Source organism: Ranitomeya imitator, chromosome 8, assembly GCF_032444005.1.
Source record: "Ranitomeya imitator isolate aRanImi1 chromosome 8, aRanImi1.pri, whole genome shotgun sequence".
NCBI classification, from domain to species: Eukaryota; Metazoa; Chordata; class Amphibia; order Anura; family Dendrobatidae; genus Ranitomeya; species Ranitomeya imitator.
Genome location: NC_091289.1, coordinates 174492600 through 174517616, shown reverse-complemented (window position 1 = coordinate 174517616; position 25017 = coordinate 174492600). Strand labels below are relative to the sequence as shown.

Genomic DNA, 25017 nt, shown 5'->3' with positions numbered 1-25017 from the left:
TGCAATAAAAAGAAAAGACTGATATAAATAAACATGGCACTGCTGGATGGGCCAAGATGCGACCGTCCAGGCCGAGAACCACTGGGGAATGAGCTGTTAGGAGCGCAGCGTCAGTGACTTGCGGTGACGTCATTGATTTTACTGGTGGTCACTGAGGCTGAGTTCCCAGCTAGGCTGAACTGCGATGACCTCGGTGAGATCCCCGTTAGGACAGTGAGAAAGTCTAACAGTGATGAGGCGAGCTCACCACGGTTCAAATTCATCGCAATGAAATTCTCCCGCTTATCTCGCCTCTGCACCACGAGACTTTCTCACGGTGCTAGCGGGAATCTCACTGAGGTCACCGCAGTTCAGCCTAGCTTCTGCATAAAAACCGGACTATTGAAAGCTGGCTATCCCTTTCAGCACAAAGATGTGAACACTGTATCCTTAGGAGCATATTTCTGGAAAAACTTATTTGTTTCAAAGATATTCAGCTATTTTTTTTATTTTTATAAAAAAATCTTCTCTATCTTTTTTTTTTTATTTCAATCATGTGAATGGCAGGATAATTTTAATTTGCAGGTAGTCTAGCGCCGAACAAATGATGTTTAGTGAGAATGTTACTTTTCTGCAAAATATTTTTCAATTACTACATTTTACAGCCAGCTAATTCACAATTTTTACGCTGAGGCAGAACATTTTACCTTCGGATTTGTGAAACGCTAAATGACTGACTGTAAATACTGTTATTTGTTATGTGCTACAAAAATGAGCTAGTTGAGCAGCAGACAGAATCTATTTATAATTTGCAGAAAACTGGCAACCAGTTGTACAAGATAGACTAATGGAAATGTCATTTACAATGACAATACATTTAACTGTTTGAAGGATGGGACTGGGATCAGGCGTGCTGCATTGTACTTGTCAGATAAAGACGAGGAAAAATTAGCCTTCTATGTACTTTCTGGAAAATGCGGAACGCCGGAAAGTGCATTTGCATATTCTGAACCTTTACAATAATTATCTGTAGCGGCAGGAAGCAAATAGCCTAATATTATTACATGACATGTGCTGAGGTTAAAAAAACAGATGAAATTTTATTTACGGTATATATATATATATATATATATATATATATATATATATATATATATATATATATATATATATATATATATATATACATATATACACAGTGGCTTGCAAAACTATTTACCCCCCCTGGCATTTTTCGTGTTTTGCTCCCTCACAACCTGGAATTTTCTCTTTTTGTTTTAGGATTTGAATCCGTTCACGTTTACAGCTGTGAATATTTGGTTTTCTTTTTATTGTAAAACAAACAACAAATAGGATTAAATAACTGAAAACTTCAGCGTGCAAAACTATTCACCCCCCTAAAGTCAGTACTTTGTAGAGCCTCCTTTTGCAGCAACTACAGCTGCATGTCATTTTGGATAACTCTATGAGCTTTCCACTGAGATTTTTGTCCAGTCCTCAAGGCAAAAACTGCTCCAGCTCCTTCAAGTTAGGCCGGCGTCACACTTGCGAGTTTTACGGACGTAAGAGCGCAGAAACTACGTCCGTAAAACTCGCAAAAAATACGGCACAATTATTCTCTATGCCCCTGCTCCTATCTGCCGTATTTTACTGATCAGTATTATACGGCTTTCTACGGCCGTAGAAAATCGCAGCATGCTGCGTTTGTCACCGTATTGCGAAAATAAAACGCCAATGAAAGTCTATGGAAGCCCCAAAAATACGGATTACACACGGACCAGCAGTGTGACTTGCGAGAAATACGCAGCGCTGTTAGAGAGAAAAGCCGGTAATTCAGTGCAGTGTACAGTAAAATCACACTGACAGCTTACAGTAGAATAGGTACAATAAATATGTACACATAGAATAGGTATATATATATATATATATATATATATATATATATGTCAGTGAGACACATATATGTATATATATTCTTACTTCATACAGCCGCGATATAGCAAAAAGCCGGTAATTCAATTACCGGCTTTTGCTTTCTCCTTCCTCAAACCCGACATGATATGAGACCTGGTTTAGATACAGTAAACCATCTCATATCACCATTTTTTTTGCATAATCCACACTACTAATGTTAGTAGAGTGTATCTGCAAAATTTGGCCGTTCTAGCTCTTAAAATAAAGGGTTAAATGGCTGAAAAAATTGGCGTGGGCTCCCGCGCAATTTTCTCCGCCAGAGTAGTAAAGCCAGTGACTGAGGGCAGATATTAATAGCCTGGAGAGGGTCCACGGTTATTGCCCCCCCCCCCCCCTGGCTAAAAACATCTGCCCCCAGCCACCCCAGAAAAGGCACATCTGGAAGATGCGCATATTCTGGCACTTGGCCACTATCTTCCCATTCCCGTGTAGCGGTGGGATATGGGGTAATGAAGGGTTAATGCCACCTTGCTATTGTAAGGTGACATTAAGCCTAATTAATAATGGAGAGGCGTCAATTATTACACCTATCCATTATTAATCCAATTGAATGAAAGGGTTAAAAAAAACACACACACATTATTAAAAATTATTTTAATGAAATAAAAACAAAGGTTGTTGTAATATTTTATTTAACGCCCAATCCAATCACTGAAGACCTTCGTTCTGTAAAAGAAAAAACATAATAAACCAACAATATACTTAAGCCAGGGAGCTTTCTAGGTAAGTTCCCACGATCTATGAACAGCCAGCAGAGGGCGCCTCACCGCAAATGAAGCTAAATATAGATCATTGACCTATATTTAGCTTCATTCCCCGGGGTTTTGCAGCAAGGAGCAGCCTGCATTAGCGGAACTCCTTGCTGCAAAATGTTTTAACCCCTTCAGAAGGATTTACATCGTTGGACTTTACAGATCTGCAGAAGGTAAGTATATTGTTGGTTTATTATGTTTTTTCTTTTACAGAACGAGGGTCTTCAGTGATTGGATTGGGCGTTAAATAAAATATTACAACAACCTTTGTTTTTATTTCATTAAAATAATTTTTAATAATGTGTGTGTGTTTTAACCCTTTCATTCAATTGGATTAATAATGGATAGGTGTCATAATTGACCCCTCTCCATTATTAATTAGGCTTAATGTCACCTTACAATAGCAAGGTGGCATTAACCCTTCATTACCCCATATCCCACCGCTACACGGGAATGGGAAGAGAGTGGCCAAGTGCCAGAATAGGCGCATCTTCCAGATGTGCCTTTTCTGGGGTGGCTGGGGGCAGATGTTTTTAGCCAGGGGGGGCCAATAACCGTGGACCCTCTCCAGGCTATTAATATCTGCCCTCAGTCACTGGCTTTACTACTCTGGCGGAGAAAATTGCGCGGGAGCCCACGCCAATTTTTTCCGGCATTTAACCCTTTATTTTAAGAGCTAGAACGGCCAAATTTTGCAGATACACACTACTAACATTAGTAGTGTGGATTATGCAAAAAAAATGGTGATATGAGATGGTTTACTGTATCTAAACCATGTCTCATATCATGTCAGGTTTGAGGAAGGAGAAAGCAAAAGCCGGTAATTGAATTACCGGCTTTTTGCTATCTCGCACTGTATGAAGGAATAATATATATATATATGTGTCTACTGACATATATATATATATATATATATATATATATATATATATATATATATATATGACAGTATATATGTTTTTATTTTTTTTTTAACACATGGATCCCTTGTATAGGCGTATGTCGGTTTGGCAAGCCTGCGATAAAAACACGCAGTACGGCTGCCATACGGATTACATACGGAGGATGCCATGCTCAAAAAACGGTGACACACCCTGCCTACGGAGGAGCTACGGACCACTATTTTCGGGACTTTTCAGCGTATTACGGCCGTAATATACGGACCGTATTTGCATACGCTGAGTGTGACGCCGGCCTTAGATGGTTTCCTCTGGTGAACAGCAATGACTAGACCACTCCAGAACATTTACACGTGTTTCCCCTTAAGTCTTAAGACTTAAGTCTTGCTTTGGGCCATTGTCTTGTTGGAAGGTGAACCTCCATCCCAGTCTCAAATCACTGACAGACTGAAACAGGTTTTGCTCAAGAACATTCTTCTATTTCGCACCAACCATCTTCCCTTTGACTCGGACAATTTTCCCTGTCCCTGCTGCCGAAAAACATCCCCACAGCACTATGCTGCCACCACCATGTTTCACTGTGGGGATGGTGTTCTTGGGGTGATGAGCTGTGTTGGTTTGGTGCCAGGCAGAGTTTAGTTTGGTGGCAAAAAAGGTTCAATTTTGGTTTCATCTGATCACGGTACCTGCCTCCACACATTTGGGGAGTCTCCCACAAGTCTTTTGGAAAACTCAAAATGAGCCTTAAAATTTTTGTGTGTGCGTAAGTAGAGGCTTTTTTCTGCCCACTTTTCCATGAAGACCACCTCTAAGGAGAGTACGGCTTATTGTTGTCGTTTGGACAGATACTCTGCTTGGGAACTCTGCAGCTCCTTCAGGGTTACCTTTGGTCTCTGTGCTGCCTCTCTGATTATTGCCCTCCTTGCCCGGGCGGAGAGTTTTGGTGGGCGGCCCTCTCCTGGCAGATTTGTGGTGGTACCATGTTCTTTCAGTTTGATGATAATGGATTTGATGGTGCTTCAGGGGATCATCAGAGATTGGGATATTTTTTATAACCTAACCCTGACATGCACTTCTCAAGAACTTTGTCCCTGACTTATTTGGAGATCTCCATGGTCTTCATGGAGGTGTTTGGAGATCTCCTTGGTCTTCATGGTGGTGTTTGGAGATCTCCTTGGTCTTCATGGAGGTGTTTGGAGATCTCCTTGGTCTTCATGGAGGTGTTTGGAGATCTCCTTGGTCTTCATGGTGGTGTTCGGAGATCTCCTTGGACTTCATGGTGTTTGGAGATCTCCTTGGTCTTCATGGTGTTTGGTTAGTGATGCCTCTTGTTAATGATTTTGCAGCCTCTGTGGCCTTTCAGAAAAGGTAAAGTGTATATACTGACAGACATGTGACACTTAGATTGCACACAGGGGGACGTTCGGTCACTAAGCATGTGACTTATGAAGGTAAATGCTTGCACCAGAAATATTTAGAGGCTTGAAAAGGGGTGAATACATATGCACATGCCAATTTTTAGTTATCTGATTCCATAAATTTAATCTATGCCTATATTTTTCCCATTCACTTCACCCACAGGTTGTAGTGTAACAAAATAGGCCAAAAACAAAGGGGGTGAATACTTTCGCAAGCCACTGTATATACACGTATATATGGCAATTGTAAGTTCGGTGAATCCTCCTGCTTTTTGCTGAAAGGTGTTTTCTTTCCTGTTTTATATGGTGTAGTAGGGAAGAGGCGGCCAAATCTCAGGAATGGGGAGGCGCAGGAACGAAAAAACAACAACGTCGGATTCAGGAGAACAGCGGCATTTACACCGGGTAAAGAAATTACAATTTATGTCAAATGACAGGTAATCTTCAAAGAGCACCAGTCTATAAAGAGACATATATCTGGAATTGTGCTCGTTAACCTCATTATTAGGCTCTTTCCAGATTGCTCAGCTAACAGGAAATACTCCAAATTCTTTTTTCTGACTCTTAGGTCATGTTCACACCAGCCCTAGCATACGTTCTGCCCAGTGTATGTTGCCCTTCGAAGGTCAAAACTGAAATAGAGACTTGATGGATCCATTAGAAGTCACTGAGATCCATCAGGATAAATTTCACAACAATTTTATCCCATAGATGTCAATAACGCCTGTCATATGGGTGAACGGATTTAGAAAATTAATAAAAAAAATATAAATAAATGGACGCATCCAATATATTTTAATTAAAAGAAAAACATTAATGACAAAAGATTCCGTAATTTCTGTCTGGATACCTTGTACATCCTGCTCCATCTCCCGTAATCGGCAGCCTAATAAGAGAGCAATCAGCAGAGCGCGGCGGCGGCATTCTAAGTGTCTTATGTAAGAAATGATAATTATAACACAGAGGGATCGTTCTAAAAATACAAACACTTTATGGCTGCACATAAAACACTTTTATATTGTGTTTTGCGCTTGTGCGGACACAATTATTTTGCACTTCCAGTCATTGCATATGGTATTTGTGCGGAATGCTTCATTTTACTCCACAATTATGTTGTTTCTATGCAACTGGGGGGGGGGGGAGAAACGCTCCTTTATAAATCGCACCACCAGTACTTGGTAAATGAGCCAATTCATTGCCCCGTGGCATAAAAAATGACATTGTAAGCTTGATGATAGAATACTGTATGTGTTTCTATAATATACTCAGATATACGATGCCTATAAACGTATATCATTAGCTTTATAATAAAAAAAACGGAAAATAAAGTTAGAATTTATTACATGGTCAAAGACATAGAAAATTCTAAACTAAACATAAAAAAAAGGTATTCAGCCCCTCAAAATTCATGGAATCTGTCAGCAGGTTTATCAGAGAGCAGCAACCCTCATACCAGTGATGTGTCACTTACTGGCTGTGTTTTGTTGTTTCAATACAATCAGTGGTTTATCAGCAGGAGATTATCACCACAGGACTAGATGTCTTGTGCCTCCTAGTCAAATGCTCTGTGTAACCACGCCCCCACCTCTGATCGGCAGCCTTCTTTCAATACACAGTGTACACAGAAAGCAGCTGCCAATCAGTGGTGTGTGGGCGGGGTTACACACAGCTCAGCATACCGAGCTCTGCTAGATTTGCAGCAGAGAAAACAGTGATGCTATGAAAAACTGCGGCACCCAATAAGTGCTACATCGCTGGAATCAGGGTCTCTGTCCCTATATTATGCTGTTGTCAGATTACACTGAAAAAAAATGCTGACAGATTCCCTTTAAAGTGGTTTTCCCAAGGTTGTATATTCTCCAATATACATAGAAAAAGTAAGTAGACATTAATGGTATATACTTTCAATAAGCCACTCAGTAGGTAATACCCTCTTCATTTTTATGTGGTCCCTGGACCGGTTCAGTATGATAAGGTGGCCCTTGGACAAAAAAAGGTTGTGCACGCCTGATCTCGGGGTAGGGTCACACCGCCGTAAATTCTCTCATCCAAGAGAATTGGGTAAATTATGCACATCACCCTCTGATCATCAGAGTGTGATCTGATTTTCTCCAATGAGGAGAAGATGGAGAAAAAAATGTCTCCATCTTCTCCACTGTATCAGTCTGTGGAAATCGGACTGCACTCAAATGTTATCTGAGTGCAGTCTGATGGTTTCCAAGCACTCATTGACTTGCATGCACGAGTGCGATCCGAATATTGGATCAAAGTCGGGCATGCAGCGATTCTGTTTGTCGGATCGACTTGGTCCGAGGAACAAATTTGGACACGTACACAGCCCGATACCATCTGGGTGCGATCTGATGGTTTGGTGGATCACACGAAAATTGCATTTCATGGTTCACACAGTGTAAAGTACGGCTTATGCATACTTTTTTTCCTGTGAAATGTCTTCATTAAAAGAAAAAGATTTCATAAGAATGAGCAAAGTGTAAGAGGAAAATCACAGTTCTTCCTGACACAACTCCTACACGGAGCTGATTATAGCTGCCGAACCTTGTAAGGACCTTTGTCTGAAAATGTATACGAAGTTAGGTACATAGATTAACTCCCAGTATACCAACCCCACACACGAGTACAGGGAGAGGACCACTAGGGGGAGCTGTGGATGAGCCGAGTGCAAAACCAATGCTGCGCTATTCCCAAGCTTCAATCACACTCAGGGGTCAAAAGAGGGATGGAGGAGCCATCAAAATGAAGAAAGTAAAACTGAGCGACCGTGAGGCTGTGACTGTAACACTGCTCCTAGAAAGAGTGCTCATGCCATGGTCATAACCTTAAACCTTAAAGGGGTTGTCTTATCAAGACATGCACAATTAAGGCATATGGAGGTTACAGATCCGGAACAGACAGTTGCAAATATCGAGGGACTCTCGTGTTCAGTGGTCAATCCATGTACAGGTGCTTCTCCCAAAATGACAATATCATCAAAAAGTTAATTTATTTCAGTTCTTCAATACAAAAAGTGAAACTCATATATTATATAGAGTCATTACAGACAGTGATCTATTTCAAGTGTTTATTTCTGTTAATGTTGATGATTATGGCTTACAGCCAATGAAAACCCAAAAGTCATTAAATTAGAATAATTAACAATAAACACCTGCAAAGGCTCCTAAGTGTTTATAAAGGTCCCTTAGTCTGTTTCAGTAGCTCCACAATCATGGGGAAGACTGCTGACCTGGCAAATGTCCAGATGGCAGTCACTGACACACTCCACAAGGAGGGTAAGCCGGCTGTTCACAGGGTGCTGGATCCAAGCAGATTAATGGAAAGTTGAGTGGAAGGAAAAAGTGTGGTAGAAAAAGGTGCACAAGCAACCGGGATAATCCTGGAAAGGAATGTTAAGACAAGGCCATTCAAAAATTTGAGGGAGATTCACAAGGAGTGGACTGCTGCTGGAGTCATTGCTTCAAGAGCCGCCACACACAGTCGTATCCAGGACATGGGCTACAAGTGTCACATTCCTTGTGTCAGGCCACTCATGACCAATAGACAAGGCCAGAAGCGTCTTACCTGGGCCAAGGAGAAAAAGAACTGGACTGCGGTCAGTGGTGCAAGGTGTTGTTTTCAGATGAAAGTAAATTTTGCATTTCCTTTGGAAATGAAGGTCCCAGAGTCTGGAGGAAGAGTGGAGGCCACAATCCAAGCTGCTGGAGGTCTAGTGTGAAGTTTCCACCATCAGTGATGGTTTGGGGAGCCATGTCATCTGCTGGTGTAGGTCCACTGTGTTTTATCAAGACCAAAGTCAACGCAGCCGTCTACAAGGAAATGTTAGAGCACTTCATGCTTCCCTCTACAGACAAGCTTTTTGGAGGTGGAAATGTCATTCTCCAGCAGGACTTGGCCCCTGTCCACACTGCCAAAAGTACCAATACCTGGTTTACAAACAACAGTATCACTGTGCTTGATTGGCAGCAAACTCACCTGACCTTAACCCCATGGAGAATCTATCGGTATTGTCAAGAGAAAGATGAGAGACACCCAACAATGCAGACGAGCTGAAGGCTGCTATCAAAGCAACCTGGGCTTCCATAACCCCTCAGCAGTGCCACATGCTGATCGCCTCCATGCCACGCCGCATTGATGCAGTAATTGATGTAAAAGGAGCCCGGACCAAGTATTGGGTGCATTTACTGAACATACATTTCAGTAGGACAACATTTCAGATTTTAAAATCATTTTTCAAGGTGGTGTTATAAAGTATTCTAATTTACTGAGATAATGACTTTTGGGTTTTCATTGGCTGTAAGCCATAATCATCAACATTACCAGAAATAAACACGTGAAATAGATCCCTCTGCTTGTAATGACTCTATATCATATATGAGATTCACTTTTTGTATTGAAGAACTGAAATAAATTAACTTTTTGATGATATTCTAATTTTTTGAGAAGCACCTGTATTAAAGAAAATCCATGTTTCCTGGCAGCAGTTTGTTTCAAAATATCAAACAGTGCTTTTCCCACCCTCCCCGGTCCACTTCTGCTCTCAGTGACTGGTATTGTCATGGTGACAGGAATGTTGCAAAGCAGTGAAATCGGTGGCTCTGACCAAGTTGACGGCATGAGCCACTGCGCTCAATAATTGGCTGCAGCGTTGTCATGACGTCAGCTCCGCAGATAATATGACATCAGTTTCAGATGAGACTCATTGCAGGATGTGTGCAGGATCAGTAAAACACCAAATGTTTTTTGTTGTTTTTTTAAACAGGGTAGGGGTTAGTCTGCTCAGTTGAGAGCTCCTGGAAGTTTTCCTGCATTAAGGCTCTCAGCTGTTCACTGTTACCCACTCCCATCTCCTATATAATCTGGGCCCTGGCTAGCACTCATTGTCAGTGTTGCTTATGCTGCATGACTGGAGGTTGTTGGTGGTTGTTATTTGAGAAGATGTTTGGTGGGTTTATCTGTGACTGTGTGTGATAATTCTCTTTCTTCTCAAAACTTTGGTTTAACCCCATCCTGCACTCTATTGCATTCCTCTGTTGTTTGTGTCAGTATATTTGTATGTTTGGTATTTTTCGTTACTGTCTGTTCGTATTACCTTGTTAGTCTGGTTGGTATATGGTACATTGCTACTCCCCTCTTCCCTGTGTGTTGGAAGGGTACAGACTGAGGGCGGATTCAGGAGCTAAGGCAAGGTACGTGGCCCCGGCGTCTTCACCATCAGAAGCAATCTGAGGAACCGGGAGGACTAGAGCACCCCTAGTGTTAGGGACAGGGAAGGAACCCCTGGCACAAGATACCAAGTACTGTAGTAATAATCTTCTGCTGATAAGACACTGATTTTAGTGAAACAAAACACAGCCCAGTAAGTGACACATCACTGGAATAAAGGGTTCTGTCCCTAAACAATGCTACTCTCAGATTACCCAGCAAAAATCTGCTGACAGATTCACTTTAATGTATCATATATTGAAAAACTACACTCCATTAACAGTGCAAGTTACTGATGACAGCAGGAAAAAACAGTGCATGCTCAGCGTGCCTTTTATCCAAAATCATCCTAGCCACAGCCATCCAGCTGGGGGGAATTGGGCCCCCTATTCTGTGAATGGTTGCAGAGCTGAACAAACACAACTCCGTTCTTTGTGGAGCTGATCTGCAGTTCCCAGCAGTGGCCACTAAACTGTTGATGGCACTGTGCTCTTCCCACTCCATCCACTATTTATATCCAGCTGCCGGAGCTGAGAACAGCTGATGGGTGGCAGTGCTGTTGTCACCAATCTGATACTGATGACCTATACTACAGAAAGGTCATCAATATCAAGACAACCCCTCTAAAGGGAATCTGTCAGCAGGTTAATGCTATGTCTTCTGAGGACAGCATGAGGTAGGGGCTGAGACACAGATTTCAGGGATGTGTCACTTATTAGGCTGTGTGCTGTTGTTTCAATACAATGAATGTTTTACCACCAGGCGATTATCACTGCCTGGACTACAGCTCACGTGAGCCCTGGTCTGACCACGCCCCCTCCTGTGATAAGCAGCTTACTGTCAATACACAATGTACACAGAGAGCTATGGTGTGGGTGGGGGCGGCATTCTGAGCTCTGCTGCATGCTGCATCTAAAAATTGTAACACAACTGTTAGACCCAGTAAACTAAGTGATACATCACTGGAATCAGGGTCATTTTTTCTACATTATGCTCCTCTCAGATGAGATAATAAAAACCTGCTGACAGATTCCCTTTAATCTTCTAGATTCCATATTCCATGATGAAACTGAAGGCATCTTGGTCTGTTCACTGCTTTAGGTGCTGGATTATAGCTCTATAGAGTAAGCAGCTTGCGCAGATCCATTATACGTCAGTGTGCTGTAAACTACCCTACCATCTCCTGCTGATTACCATTAATTAATACAATTACTATTCACCTAAAATTCATCTTCGATAATTATATCAACTCTATACAAACTTTGTCCCGAGCTATGACAAAATGCTGGATGTGGTATATACCCACCCGGAACAATGCAAGGTTCTAGTGGATGGGGGATAATTAGGGAATAATAGTTTATGATTAGGAGCGAAAACGATTTCCTGGTCTTTCCATCTCTGTAAGTGGTTAATTATCACAACAATAATCCATTAGTAATAATTAGTATTGTGCGTCAGGTTTCTGACACTGCAATGTCTCTTCCTGCAATAATTATTACCAGCAATTAGTCGTTTGCTGCATGGCTACAAATGTAACGAGAAAAATAAAAACTGCAATCGCAAGTAAAAGATATTTCATAGGGGTCGGCGACCATATATAACAATATTTAATGCTGCCGACACGAACGTCAACACGTCATAGGTCGGATCCGGCCTAAAATAATGATGGGCTCAGTGTTATAATCAGCAGCAACAGGTTTTGCTGTGCTTTTGTGCGTTTTTTTTTTCTTCTGCATTTTCGTTGTCTCTTGTCTTCTCAAAAAATCATGATTAGAGTTGAGCGACTTTTACTTTTTTAGGATCGAGTTGGGTTTCGCGAAACCCGACTTTGTCAAAAGTCGGGTCGGGTGAAATCGGCCGATTATTGCGAAAAGTCAGGGGCCGACTGAAACACGAAACCCAATGCAAGTCAATGGGGAATCACAGTCGGCAGTGAGTGGAGGACAGGAAAACACCTACAGTGCTCATTTTAATGCCAAAAACATCAATTCTTATTACTTAAGCTTGTCAATCTTAATTTACTTTATAATAATAGTTAGGCATTGAAAACTGGGGGTCATTTGGCTAAAGTTGTGGGGGGGTAGGGCTGGCTCAAGATTTTCGTGGGCCCAGGAAACGCGGAATACGCCATGGCGGTGGAGCAGGGAGAGGTAAGTATTTCAACTTTGCAAGTGCTGAGATCCTGAGCAAGCAGGGGAGGCCCACTCGTTGGCTCTGGCACAGGGCCCTACAAAGTACGGCGGTGAGTTTGACGGCGGGTGGCGCCTCCCACTGCCAGAGACACTTTTGCGTACTATGAGGGGCCCTGTGCCAGTGCCGAGTATGCCCCCCCGCCTGATAAAGGAACCTGCACTTTCATCTGCACCTTCCCCTTTCTCCCCGTGTAAGGTGGTATAGTATGCGGGAAGGGGAACCTGACTTTCAGCAGGGTCAGATTCTGGCTGTGTAGAGTGCAAGGGGAATGTAGTGGTCTGGGGCAATGTACCAGCAGACTCATCTAGCAGTGGCTGGGCAATGGGCAGGATGAGGAGGAAACACAGATATAGGCCCAAAATAAAAAAGTAGGCCAAAAGCAGTTCAAAATTGCTAACAGGACTAAACAGGCGGCATTGCTTTGTTCAGTGGAGGACAACTGTAATGAGTGGCAGACACAGTTAGTAGGCCTAAAATAAAAAAGTAGGCTAAATGCAGTTCAAAATTGGTAAGAGGAGTACACAGGCGGCATAGCTTTGTTCAGCGGAGGAGGACAACTGTAATGAGAGGATCACACAGTTACTAGGCCCAAGTAAGTAAGTAGGCCAAAAGTAGTTCAAAATTGCTAACAGGACTAAACAGGCGGCATTGCTTTGTTCAGTGGAGGACAACTGTAATGAGTGGCAGACACAGTTAGTAGGCCTAAAATAAAAAAGTAGGCTAAATGCAGTTCAAAATTAGTAAGAGGAGTACACAGGCGGCATTGCTTTGTTCAGTGGAGGACAACTGTAATAAGTGGCTCAGACAGACTGAGTGGGCCTAAAATAAAAAAGTAGGCTAAATGCAGTTCAAAATTGGTAAGAGGAGTATTCAGGCGGCATAGCTTTGTTCAGCGGAGAAGGACAACTGTAATAAGTGGCTCACACAGTTACTAGGCCCAAGTAAGTAAGTAGGCTAAATGCAGTTCAAAATTGGTAAGAGGAGTACACAGGTGGCATTGCTTTGTTCAGTGGAGGACAACTGTAATAAGTGGCTGACACAGTTAGCAGGCCAAAATAATAAAGTGGGCTAAATGTCAGCCCAAAAAAGTTCATAAATAAACTGGTGGCATAGCTAGGTAGAGGGGTGGGCTCCTCTGCTGAGTAGTAGACAGTGGTAGATGGCGCAAAGTATTAACTGGTCTAAATGGAGGCCAGGGCCCCTGTATATTTTTACTATCATCTATCATTTCAGCAAATTTGTATTGGCAGTGCCATTGAAGGATTTAACAGCACAGACTACACAGTGGTGGAGCAGGGAGAAATAAGTATTGCAAGTGGTAGAGCACTGTTCGAGCTGGGGGGGGACACTCTCTCGTGGGCGGCGGTAGTGGCACAGGGCCCTTCATATTACGACGGTGTGTCTGACGTTGGTTGTGCACCACCACCATCAGAGACACTTCATTGTACTCTGAGGGACCATGTGCCAGTGCCGTCGCCCAAGAGTGGGCACACCCACCTGTCCAGGCAAACGACACTCGCACGGGTGCTTGCACCAGGTGGTGACCACGGCCCTGTGGGGGGAGTCAGCCCATTTAGGGAGGTATAGAAATGGCCTATGGTGGACATTCAGCAGCTGCAAATGGAGGAATTGGAGCAGTCAGTAAGAGGAGGCCAAAAGCAAGACATTTTTAAGGCAAGCTACGTGTCAGCAGGAGAAGGTGGGGCAAAATAATTTGAAATCCATGATTGGTTCATTTTAATGAAGTTTAGATCATCAACATTTTGGTAGTCAGACGTGTCCTTTTTTCGGTCAATATTGAACCAGCAGCACTGAATACTCTTTCTGATAGCACACTGGCAGCAGGGCAAGCGAGCTCCTGTAATGCATATTCTGCCAATTCAGGCCAGGTGTCTATTTTTGATGCCCAGTAATCAAAGGGGAATGACCTGTGAGGGAGAACATCGATAAGGGAGGAAAAATAGTTCGTAACCATACAGGAAAAATGCTGTCTCCTGTCACTTTGAATTGATGCTGCAGTACCTGTCGTGTCTGCGGTCATTGCGAAATCACTCCACAACCTGGTCATAAAACCCCTCTGTCCAAGGCCACTTCTGATTTGAGCACCTCTAACACCTCTGCCCTGTTGCCCCCTGCAGCTCGTGTGATAACCATCACCGCCGCTGTGTGCTGGGAATGCCTGAACCAAACGGTCTACAAGAGTTGCTTGTTTGGTTGCCAATATTTGTTCAAGGTTCTCATGTGGCATGATATTTTGTAATTTCCCTTTGTATTGTGGATCCAGGAGGCAGGCCAACCAGTAATCGTCATCGGTCATCATTTTGATAATGCGGGGGTCCCTTTTTAGGATACCCAAGGCATAATCCACCATGTGGGCCAATGTTCCAGGTGTCAATTCACTGCTTGTGCTGGGTTGAGGAGCACTTTCTTGCAAATCAACATCACTTGTGGCCCACAAAAACCCTGTACCTCACTTTGCAACGCCACCAGTTTCTATTGCCCCCTGAGAAGCATCCTCCTCCCATAAATATTCATCCCCATCATCCTCCTTCTCCTCCTCTTTGTCCACCACCTCGTCCAGGAGAGTTCCCTGAGCAGACAATGGCTGACTGTCATCAAGGCTTTCCTCGTCCTCGGCTGCAGACGCCAGCTCCTTGATGTGCGTCAAACTTTGCATCAGCAGACGCATTAGGGGGATGCTCATGCTTATGATGGCGTCGTCTGCACTTACCAGCCATGTGCATTCCTCAAAACACTGAAGGACTTGACAGAGGTCTTGGAGCTTTGACCACTGCACACCTGACAACTCCATATCTGCCATCCAACTGCCTGCCCGTGTATGTGTATCCTCCCACAAATACATAACAGCACGCCTCTGTTCGCACAGCCTCTGAAGCATGTGCAGTGTGGAGTTCCACCTTGTTGCAACGTCGATTATTAGGCAATGCTGGGGAAGATTCAGCGATCGCTGATGGTTCTGCATACGGCTGGAGTGTACGGGCGACCGGCGGATGTGCGAGCAAAGTCTTCGCACCTTCAGGAGCAGGTCGGGTAACCCCGGATAACTTTTCAGGAAGCACTGCACCACCAGGTTCAAGGTATGAGCCAGGCAAGGAATGTGTTTCAGTTGTGAAAGGGAGATGGCAGCCATAAAATTCCTTCCGTTATCACTCACTACCTTGCCTGCCTCAAGATGTACACTGCCCAGCCATGACTGAGTTTCTTGCTGCAAGTACTCGGCCAGTACTTCCGCGGTGTGTCTGTTGTCGCCCAAACACTTCATTTCCAACACAGCCTGCTGACACTTCCCACAAGCTGTTCCATAATGGGACACCTCGTGTGCAACAGTGGCAGCTGCGGATGGAGTGCTCGTGCGACTGCGGTCTGTGGACGAGCTCTTGCTTCTGCAGGAGGATGAGGAGGAAGAGGAGGGGGGGCGAACGCCTACAGCAAACTGTTTCCTAGACCGTGGGCTAGGCAACACTGTCCCACTATGGCTGTCCCCTGTGGACCCTGCATCCACCACATTAACCCAGTGCGCCGTGATGGACACGTAACGTTCCTGGCCATGCCTACTGGTCCATGCATCTGTTGTGAGGTGCACCTTTCTACTGACTGATTGCCTCAGTGCATGGACAATGCGGTCTTTGACATGCTGGTGGAGGGCTGGGATGGCTTTTCTCGCAAAGAAGTGTCGACTGGGTAGGTCATAGCGTGGTACTGCGTAGGCCATCAGGGCTTTGAAAGCTTCGCTTTCAACCAACCGGTAGGGCATCATCTCTAGCAAGATTAGTATAGCAATGTGGGCGTTCAAACCCTGTGTATGCGGATGACAGGATGAGTACTTTCTTTTCCTAACGAGAGTCTCTTGTAGGGTGAGCTGGACTGGAGAGCTGCATATGGTGGAACTAGCGGGGGTGCCGGTGGACATGGCAGACTGAGAGAGGGTTGGCGATGGTATTCTTGCTGTTGGCCTACATACAGTGTTTCCTACCATGAACCTGGTGAATCCCTGACTGCTTTGGCCTTGCGACAATACCTCCACATTTGCTGCTGGTGGAGTCCTAACCGGTGGGCTTACAGTGAGGGAAGCAATGTAGCGTTGCTGACTACCTTCATTCTGAGCAGGTGCACCAACGGTACGGGACGTTTGGTAGTTAGTCCAGGCTTGCAAGTGCATGCTGGTTAAATGTCTATGCATGCACGTTGTATTTAAATTTAGGAGATTCTTCCCTCTGCTAAAGGTCTTTGAGCATTTATTACAGATGACTTTGCACTGATCATTTGGATCTTGGTTAAAAAATTCCCACACTGCACTCTTCCTACTATGGAATACCTTTTCAGGCATTGCACGCTGTGCTACTTTCACCGGATGGCCACGCTGTCCTAAAACGGTTTTTGGTTTTGACAAACATTTTTGGCCAGATACGGGCCTGCCCGATGACAGTTGTTGCGATGTAGATGGCTGCTGCGGATCATCCTCCTCCGCTTCTGAGCTACTGGCAGCGGCACCCTCTTCCCCCAATGGTTGCCAATCTGGGTCAACAACTGGGTCATCTATCACCTCCTCTTCAATTTCATGTGCACCTTCCTCTGTGTCACCGTGTAAGGTGCTATAGCGTTCGTGACGGGGCACCATAGTCTCATCAGGGTCTGATTCTGGCTCAGTACACTGCGAGGGCAATGTAGTGATCTGAGTCAATGGAACAGCATAATAATCTAGCTGTGGCTGTGCATCAGTGCACTCCATGTCCGATTCATCTTGTAATGGGCTTTTAACAATTTCCCTCTCTAACCCAGGCACGTTATGTGTAAAGAGATCCATGGAGTAACCTGTAGTGTCGCTTGACACATCCTTCAATTTTGGTTTGGGTGAAGGACACAAGGAAACGACTTGTTCCTGACCGGGAGCATCCACTGACGACTCGCTGCTTTTAGATTTCGAACCTTCTGAAGAGGAGGCGAAAGAGCTAGAGGCTGAGTCAGCAAGGAAAGCCAAAACTTTTTCCTGCTGCTCCGGCTTTAAAACCTGTTTTCCTACTCCCAGATAAGGGAGCCTTCGAGGCCTTGTGCAGCCAGACGATGATGCTGGCTCAACACCTCGAGCCTTTAGTGCTATTTTGCTTTTCCCACTACCACTAGATGCTCCACCACCACCACCACCATCAGTACCAGCTGGCAACCACCGCCCATGGGCTCTTCCACCAGACTTCCTCATTTTTGGAAAAATCTAACCAAAATAACAACCGTTATATGGTACTGTGAAACAAGGTAGAAGGTGTATATAAACTTGTGGAGAATTTAAATCTCCCTTTTTGGGGGGGAGACTGCAACAAAACTCAGGCCCAGTGTATTACACTACACAATGTAAGTGGCAGAACGTGGCTGGAAGATGTACGACAAACTAACAGAACTGACATAGATCCACTTAGTGCCAATTTAAATCTCCCTTTTTTGGGGGAAGACTGCACCAAAACTCAGGCCCAGTGTATTACACTACACAATGTAAGTGGCAGAACGTGGCTGGAAGATATATCAAAAAATACAAGGACTGTAGTACAATTTCAATCTCCCTACAATGATCTCAGGACAAGTATGGCAGCAATAAAAAGGACTGCTGCACACAAAAGTGTGGACAAAGAAACAAGAGAACTGTGCAGAAAGGAGCAACAGGATTTTTGCTTTTAAAAAAGCAGTTGGTTTGCACAACGGCGTACACACAGCAATGCAGCTATCAGGGAGCCTTATAATGCAGCCTAATACGCTACAGCGCTGATGCACAAAAATGTAGCTTCCACTGTCCCTGCAAAGAAAAGATGGTGTTGGACAGTGGAAATCGCTACAGCACAAGCGGTTTGGTGGTTAATGGACCCTGCCTAACGCTATCCCTGCTTCTGACGAAGCGGCAGCAACCTCTCCCTAAGCTCAGATCAGCAGCAGTAAGATGGCGGTCGGCGGGAACGCCCCTTTATAGCCCCTGTGACGCCGCAGAAAGCAAGCCAATCACTGCAATGCCCTTCTTTAAGATGGTGGGGACCGAGACCTATGTCATCACGCTGCCCACACTCTGCGTCCGCCTTCATTGGATGAAAAATGGTGCTGAAAACGTCATACGAAACGCGACTTTGGCACGAAGATCGCTGACCTCATGGCCGATCCCACACTAGGGTCGGGATTCACGAACCCCGACTTTGCCGAAAGTCGGCGACTTTTGAATTTGTCCAATCCGTTTCGCTCAACCCTAATCATGATGCATTTTTCTTAAGGTTTTTGTAGCATAAACTGATACCTGCAGTTTTTGCTCCGTTTTTTGCATTTACTCATTGTTTCCTATGGGTGTAAAAATGCTGCAAATACTGAAAGAAGTGACATGCTGCAGTTTTCCAAACCAGTCAGGAAAAAAAACAATGTGTGTGCATACGATTTCTGAAATCTCATAGACTTTGCTGGTACTGTAAAACGCAGCTTAAAATTTGCAAAAAAATTTTTTTAAAACGCAGCAAAAACGCAACATATGAACATCGCCTAAAGGGGTTTTCCCCCTATTAGCTTGCCTGCATTAAAAATAATAAAAATCAGCTTTTATGCACCCTTTCCAGCTCCAGCGCTGCCTGTAACTTTGATGACAGAGGTAAAGTCATGACTTCGGCACAGGTGACCGCTGCAGCCAGTCACTAGACACGGCTCGCAGAAATGTTCCCTGAACAGTGATCCGTACTGTATGTCATCCGTGTGCAGTGCGAGGATGCGATTTTCTCGCATGTAAGCATCTGTGTAACATCCGTATGACGAGATTTTCTCGCCAGCTTGCAAAATGCACATATAATGGATCCATGGGCTCAAATATATATACTTGAACTTGACAGCGTGGGAAAATGTTCAGAAACTTTCCCACGCCACAGAGTTCATGTCCGGTCAGGCAGGAGGCTGCGCAGGCAGCTTTTCATTTATTACACAGTGGTTTACAGCCTGGCCGGTAGCATTAGCAGAGCTCCCGTTTGTAAACTATTTAACCCTTTGAGATGGATTGCAGCGTGGGACCTGACAGTACAGCGGACAGGTATGAGATATTATAAAACCAAAAACACATGGGCTACTTGCACAGTGACCTCTCTGTGCGCTTTTGTGTCTTCAAGGTATGAGATATTGTTGCTTTTTTATTTTGGATTTTTTTTACAGGAGAACGAGGGTCTTCAGTTGGATTGAAAGTGTAATAAAGATGGTAAACCTGTGTGTTTAATTATTTCATTAAAAGACGTTATAATCTTAATGTGTGTGTATTTTTTAACCCAAATAGGCTGTGTGCACACGTTCTGGATTTTTCATGGTTTTTTCGCGTTTTTTCGCTATAAAAACGTGATAAAAATGCAGACATATGCATCCCATCATTTAGAATGCATTCCGCAATTTTCGTGCATATGTTGAGTTTTTTTCCACGAAAAAAAAACGCATCGCGGTAGAAAAGGCAGCATGTTCATTAATTTTGCGGATTTTTTGCGGATTTCCCGCTATATTATTGTATTGGGAACCTCCGGAAAAATCCGCAAAAAAAACACACAAAAAACGCTCAAAAAACGCATGTGGATTTCTTGCAGAAAATGTCCAATTTTGTTCAGGAAATTTCTGCAATGAATCCTGAGGTGTGCACATAGCCTTATACTATTGGATTAATAATGGATAGGTGTCTTATTGACGCCTCTCCATTATTAACCAGGTTTAATCTCACCTTACAATAGCAAGGTGACATTAACCCCTTATTACCCCATATCCCACCCCTACAGGGGAGTGGGAAAAGAGGGGCTAAGTGCCGGAATTGGCGCATCTTACAGATGTGCCCCTTCTGGGGTGGCTGGGGGCAGATGTTTTTAGCTGGGAAAATTGCGGGGGAGCCCATGCAATTTTTTTCCATAAATTAATCCTTTCATTTAACACCTACAGCTCCCAAATTTTACACACAGACACTACTAACATTATTAGTCAGGGACATATAAAAAAAAAACTAATGGCTATGCAAGTGTTAATGGATATGCAAGAGTTAAAAATGATGTCTTAGGCTACGTTCACATTTGCGGTGCGTCGGGCGCATCCGCGGCGATGCATGCGTCATGCGCCCCTATATTTAACATGGGGGCGCATGGACATGCGTTGTCTTGCGTTATGTGACGCATGCGTCTGTTTTGGCGCAAGCGTCAGGGCGGAGAGGACGCAGCAAGTGGCATTTTTTTTGCGGCCAAAATCGGCCAAAAATGGACGTATGCGTCACAAAACAATGCGTTTTTGCATGCGTTTTGCATGCGTTGTGCGTTGCGTCGCCAACGCAACACACAACAACGCAAATGTGAACGTAGCCTAACTACGTAATTGCAGAGCAGCAGTGGCGGACGTCCAGTACCTGAATACTCTGGCGGTGTGCTGCCACCTGAGCTGGCCGGTTATGCCCGGCAGCGCATGTCACCTGGGTTACTATGGTTACCTGACACACAGATGAGTATGAGGGTCTGACCGGGGACACACCTGATGGTTGATGGGGGGATCGCAGGAGCATCAGCATTAAATGATCGGAGGGAAGAAGAGGTGAGGACAATCTACAGCCAAAAACCACAACCGGCCCAGCGGAAGCGATCGTAAGAGCAAAGAGGCTTCCCATAATACACTGCTGCAGAGGGAGAGTGAGGGGCCTCAGCATGGATACAGCACATGCTCTGTGCAGGGGCCACACCACCGACTCGGGGGCCCAATCATTTCACATCACACCCCTGGCTGCACCTCTGTGCATCTGTAATGTCTGCTCTCCAGCCCCTATAAAGGGTTAATCCGTCCCTCCATAGCCTCCCGCCCACACAAGAAACAATGAACAAACAACAGACCCGTCTCCGCGCCGCCGCCGCTCTCCGCCATCTTTGTTGTCATCCGCTGTCACAGCCAGGAGACGCCGTTCTGCAGTCGCTATGGCAACCGCTGACGTTCTCCTGCGCTCCGTCGGCGACGGGCGCTTACGTCACAGGAGGGGGCGTGGCAGAGCGGCGCTGTCCGAGGTGCTGGAGAAGCTGCGCGCGTAGCACGAGGAGGAGGAGGCAGAGTCACGTGACTGAGCTGTGACGTCACCACGGGGGGCAGAGACTGCGTGTGTGTGTGGAGCATGCTCCTGGTGTGGAACTAGAAGTCTCAGCAACAGATGCTGCAAAGACAGTGGCCTTTTAGTTTGTAACCAGTGGATTCAGAGTTGATTTCAACACTAAACGCTCCTGGTTGTTTGGTATTTAACCCCTTAATGCTAAAGTTATTTTTATCCTTAAAGGGGATGATCACTTTCCTGTCACTGAGTGTTGAGCACCCCAGAATTATGTAGGTGTATACACTGCTGTGCAGGCAGATTGTTTTCAATCGTAGACGTGTTAAAGGGGCTGGGCACTTCTTGGAGACCCCCTTCCCAGTAATAACACTAAGGCTATGTACACATGTTCAGGTTTTTTCGCGGTAAAAACGCTATAAAAACTCATTAAAAACGCATACATTATGCATCCTATCATTTAGAATACATTCTGCATGTTTTGTGCACATGATGCGTTTTTTTCCGCGAAAAAAACGCATCGCGGTAAAAAAAAAAGCAGCATGTTCATTAATTTTGTGGATTTTCTGCGTTTTTCCCACTATTCTATGCATGTGGGAAAAAACGCACCAAAAACGCGTCAAAAACACGGTAAAATCGCGGTAAAAACGCATGCAGATTTCTGGCAGAAATGTCCGGTTTTTGTCAGGAAAATTTCTGCAAGAAATCCTGACGTGTGCACATACCCTTATACTCGCCTTTCCAGCGGTTCGGCACTGAGTCTGCGGCGGCGTGTGTGACATTGTTCCATCAGGCGATCCTTGCAGTCCGTCAGTGGCCCCCCGCTCTCTCCCCACCTTCTGATTTACCCCATACATGTGGAGGAGGGGAGCTGTAGCCCAACACACCTGCCAGGACCCCCCACCGTGCATCACTGTTCCCGCAGACCCTCATTATTGTCCGTCTCGGCGAACCAGCTGCTTCCGTTACAATGACATAGTTCACACTTGGACTCCTCAGCCCAGAGCACCTGATGACATTGTTTGCACCCCGGTTCCCATGTTTTCGTTCTTGTTCTTGCTTCCATGTAGAAGGTTTGGGTTTTGGCTGCAATTTGTGCATTAAAGGGGTCATCCACCACTAAACTAAATATTCACCGGCTGATCCCGGACTTCCTCTTCCTGTTCAGTTTGTCTGAAGGCGGAGACAGTGACGCCCGCGCTGATTGGGCACCGGCGTCATGAGTCAGAACACCGCCTCACAGCCCCCAGGGACCCCGAGTGCCCACATGGAAGGAGAGTATACGCTTTATTATTTTATCGGGGCTGAACATTTCATTTAAGAAGGGGTTGTCCTAGCAGTGGACAAACCCTTTAAGACCCTTTGTGCACAGACTTCTATTAACCTGATACTGGATCAAAAACGTGTTCGTTCGCATCTTCTTTTTTGTAGTTTAAATACTGTTTTCTTTTTATATTGGTTTTAAACTACCTGAAATAAATATAACGGTTTCTACCTCATTCTGCACAGACAGTGCCATAGGCTCCATTTCCTTCCTGACGTCAATCTGTTCTGAGCTGATGGGACTGCTGAGAATCTTCTAACTTTGAAGGGAAGTAATCACAATGAGTTTTCCATCTGCGGCACTAAGTTTCCTTGGCCGACCTCTACGTCTACTGTACTCAAGTTGCCTAATTCTTGGTGCTTCTTTAAAAGAGCCTAAAGAGCGCACATCTCAAATCCCCAGTCTGCTGTCAAAGCTTTCCCTGGGCGCGACCTGGCTGATGCAGTATAACTACCTTGTGTCTTGTTGCTGTGCTCAGTCTTGTCTGTGGTACATGACCTGTGACATGCAACTGTTTTCAACAATCTCACCTTTGTAGCTAAGATCGGTTAATCCTCACAAAGTTTTAAGCCTCCTAGACTTCGGTTTCAGTTAATAGTTGTGTTTTAGCCTACATATCAAAATAATGATAATCATTTTTATTTCAATGGTACCAACATATTCCGTGGCAGTTTACATTTAGAGGGGACTTGTACAGACAATAAAGATACCAAATAGATACCAAAAGGAGTACCACTTTTCATACCACTCTGATTTTGATTACTCCTTCCAGAGAGCCCTGTGCCGGGCTGTCTTCTATTTAAACCCCTGAACCTCTGACTTCCACTCTCAGTCAATAAGTTCAGTTTACTATTTCTATAGCACTAGTCCTTGCTCCTCTTTTATCTCTTGACTTATCCTGTTTTCAGACCTCGGCTTGTATTTTGACCACTTGCTTTCTGATTTTGTCCATGACGTGACCTCTTGGTATTGACTCTGCACGACGACCTTTTTTGCCAGCTTGCTCCACTGGTCAGCAGCTGACTCCTCGGCCCCAGCCCAGGTGTTCCTGTGTATGTCCAAATCCCTGTACAGTGGTTAAGAGGTGAAGGCAAAGGCAACCCCCAGTGATTTGGTAAATAGAGTAGCTTTCGCTAAACCTGTCCGTAGAAGCTCTTTTAACAGCTGCCAGGCTTCTATAAACTGTTCACCCATGAGAAAAACATACTGATCTGTCTGCCTTAGAGCTGCAGTTCGGGACGGAGCCCGGTGTGAATGATTGTTATCATTGTCCCACATTGCAGGATATTTTGCACCATTTAAGAAACAGTAATGTATAATTCCTTGGAGCTCTACATTATTATCATTTATTTTTAGAGCACCATTGATTCCATGGTACTGTACAAAAGAAGGGGTTACATACAAACACAAATATAGATTACAATGAATAAACTAGCAAAGGCAGACTGGAACGGAGGGGAGATGGCCTTGCCTTTGTGCGCTTACAGTCTATAGGGCAATGGGAAAAAAGACATTACGTTTGGGGTTGCGGAAACTCCAGTGGTGGGGAGGTAGCAGCTCCAGTGGTGGTGAGGTGTCAGCTCCAGTGGTGGTGAGGTGTCATCTCCGATGGGGAGGTGTCAGCTCCGGTGATGGTGAGGCGGCAGCTCCGGTGGTGAGGAGGTGGCAGCTCCAGTGGTGGTGAGGCAGAAACTCCAGTGGTGGGGAGGTGGCAGCTCCAGTGGTGGGGAGGTGGCAGCTCCAGTGGTGGTGAGGTGGCAGCTCCCGTGGTGGGGAGGTGTCAGCTCCGGTGGTGGGGAGGTGGCAGCTCCGGTGGTGGGGAGGTGGCAGCTCCAGTGGTGGTGAGGCGGCAGCTCCGGTGATGGGGAGGTGGCAGCTCCAGTGGTGGTGAGGTGGCAGCTCCGGTGTTGGGGAGGTGGCAGCTCCAGTGGTGGTGACACGGCAACTCCGGTGGTGGGGAGGTGTCAGCTCCGGTGGTGGGAAGGTGGCAGCTCCGGTGGTGGTGAGGTGGCAGCTCCGGTGGTGGCAAAGCGACAGGGGGGTCATTGCAGGCTGTTAAATTTCTTGAAGAGATAGGTTTTCAAGTTCGGTCTGAAAGTTGTGAATGTGGTAGATAATCGGACGTGTTGAGAAACTAAATGCTAGAGGATGAGGGATACACAGGAGAAGTCTTGGACATGATTGGGTGAGG

General features: G+C 45.0%; 1 protein-coding gene across 2 annotated transcripts in view; it reads right to left on the bottom strand.

The window, feature by feature from the left end:
• The window catches only part of AGBL4 (AGBL carboxypeptidase 4), a 1562854-nt gene extending 1541420 nt beyond the window's left edge, over positions 1-21434 (bottom strand). For both annotated transcript variants that reach the window (XM_069737949.1, XM_069737950.1), the window contains exon 1: positions 21300-21434. In XM_069737949.1, coding sequence (XP_069594050.1) covers positions 21300-21342 — 43 coding nt within the window. In that variant the 5' untranslated portion in view covers positions 21343-21434. The remainder of the gene's footprint in view (positions 1-21299) is intronic.
• Positions 21435-25017: the final 3583 nt, after the last annotated feature.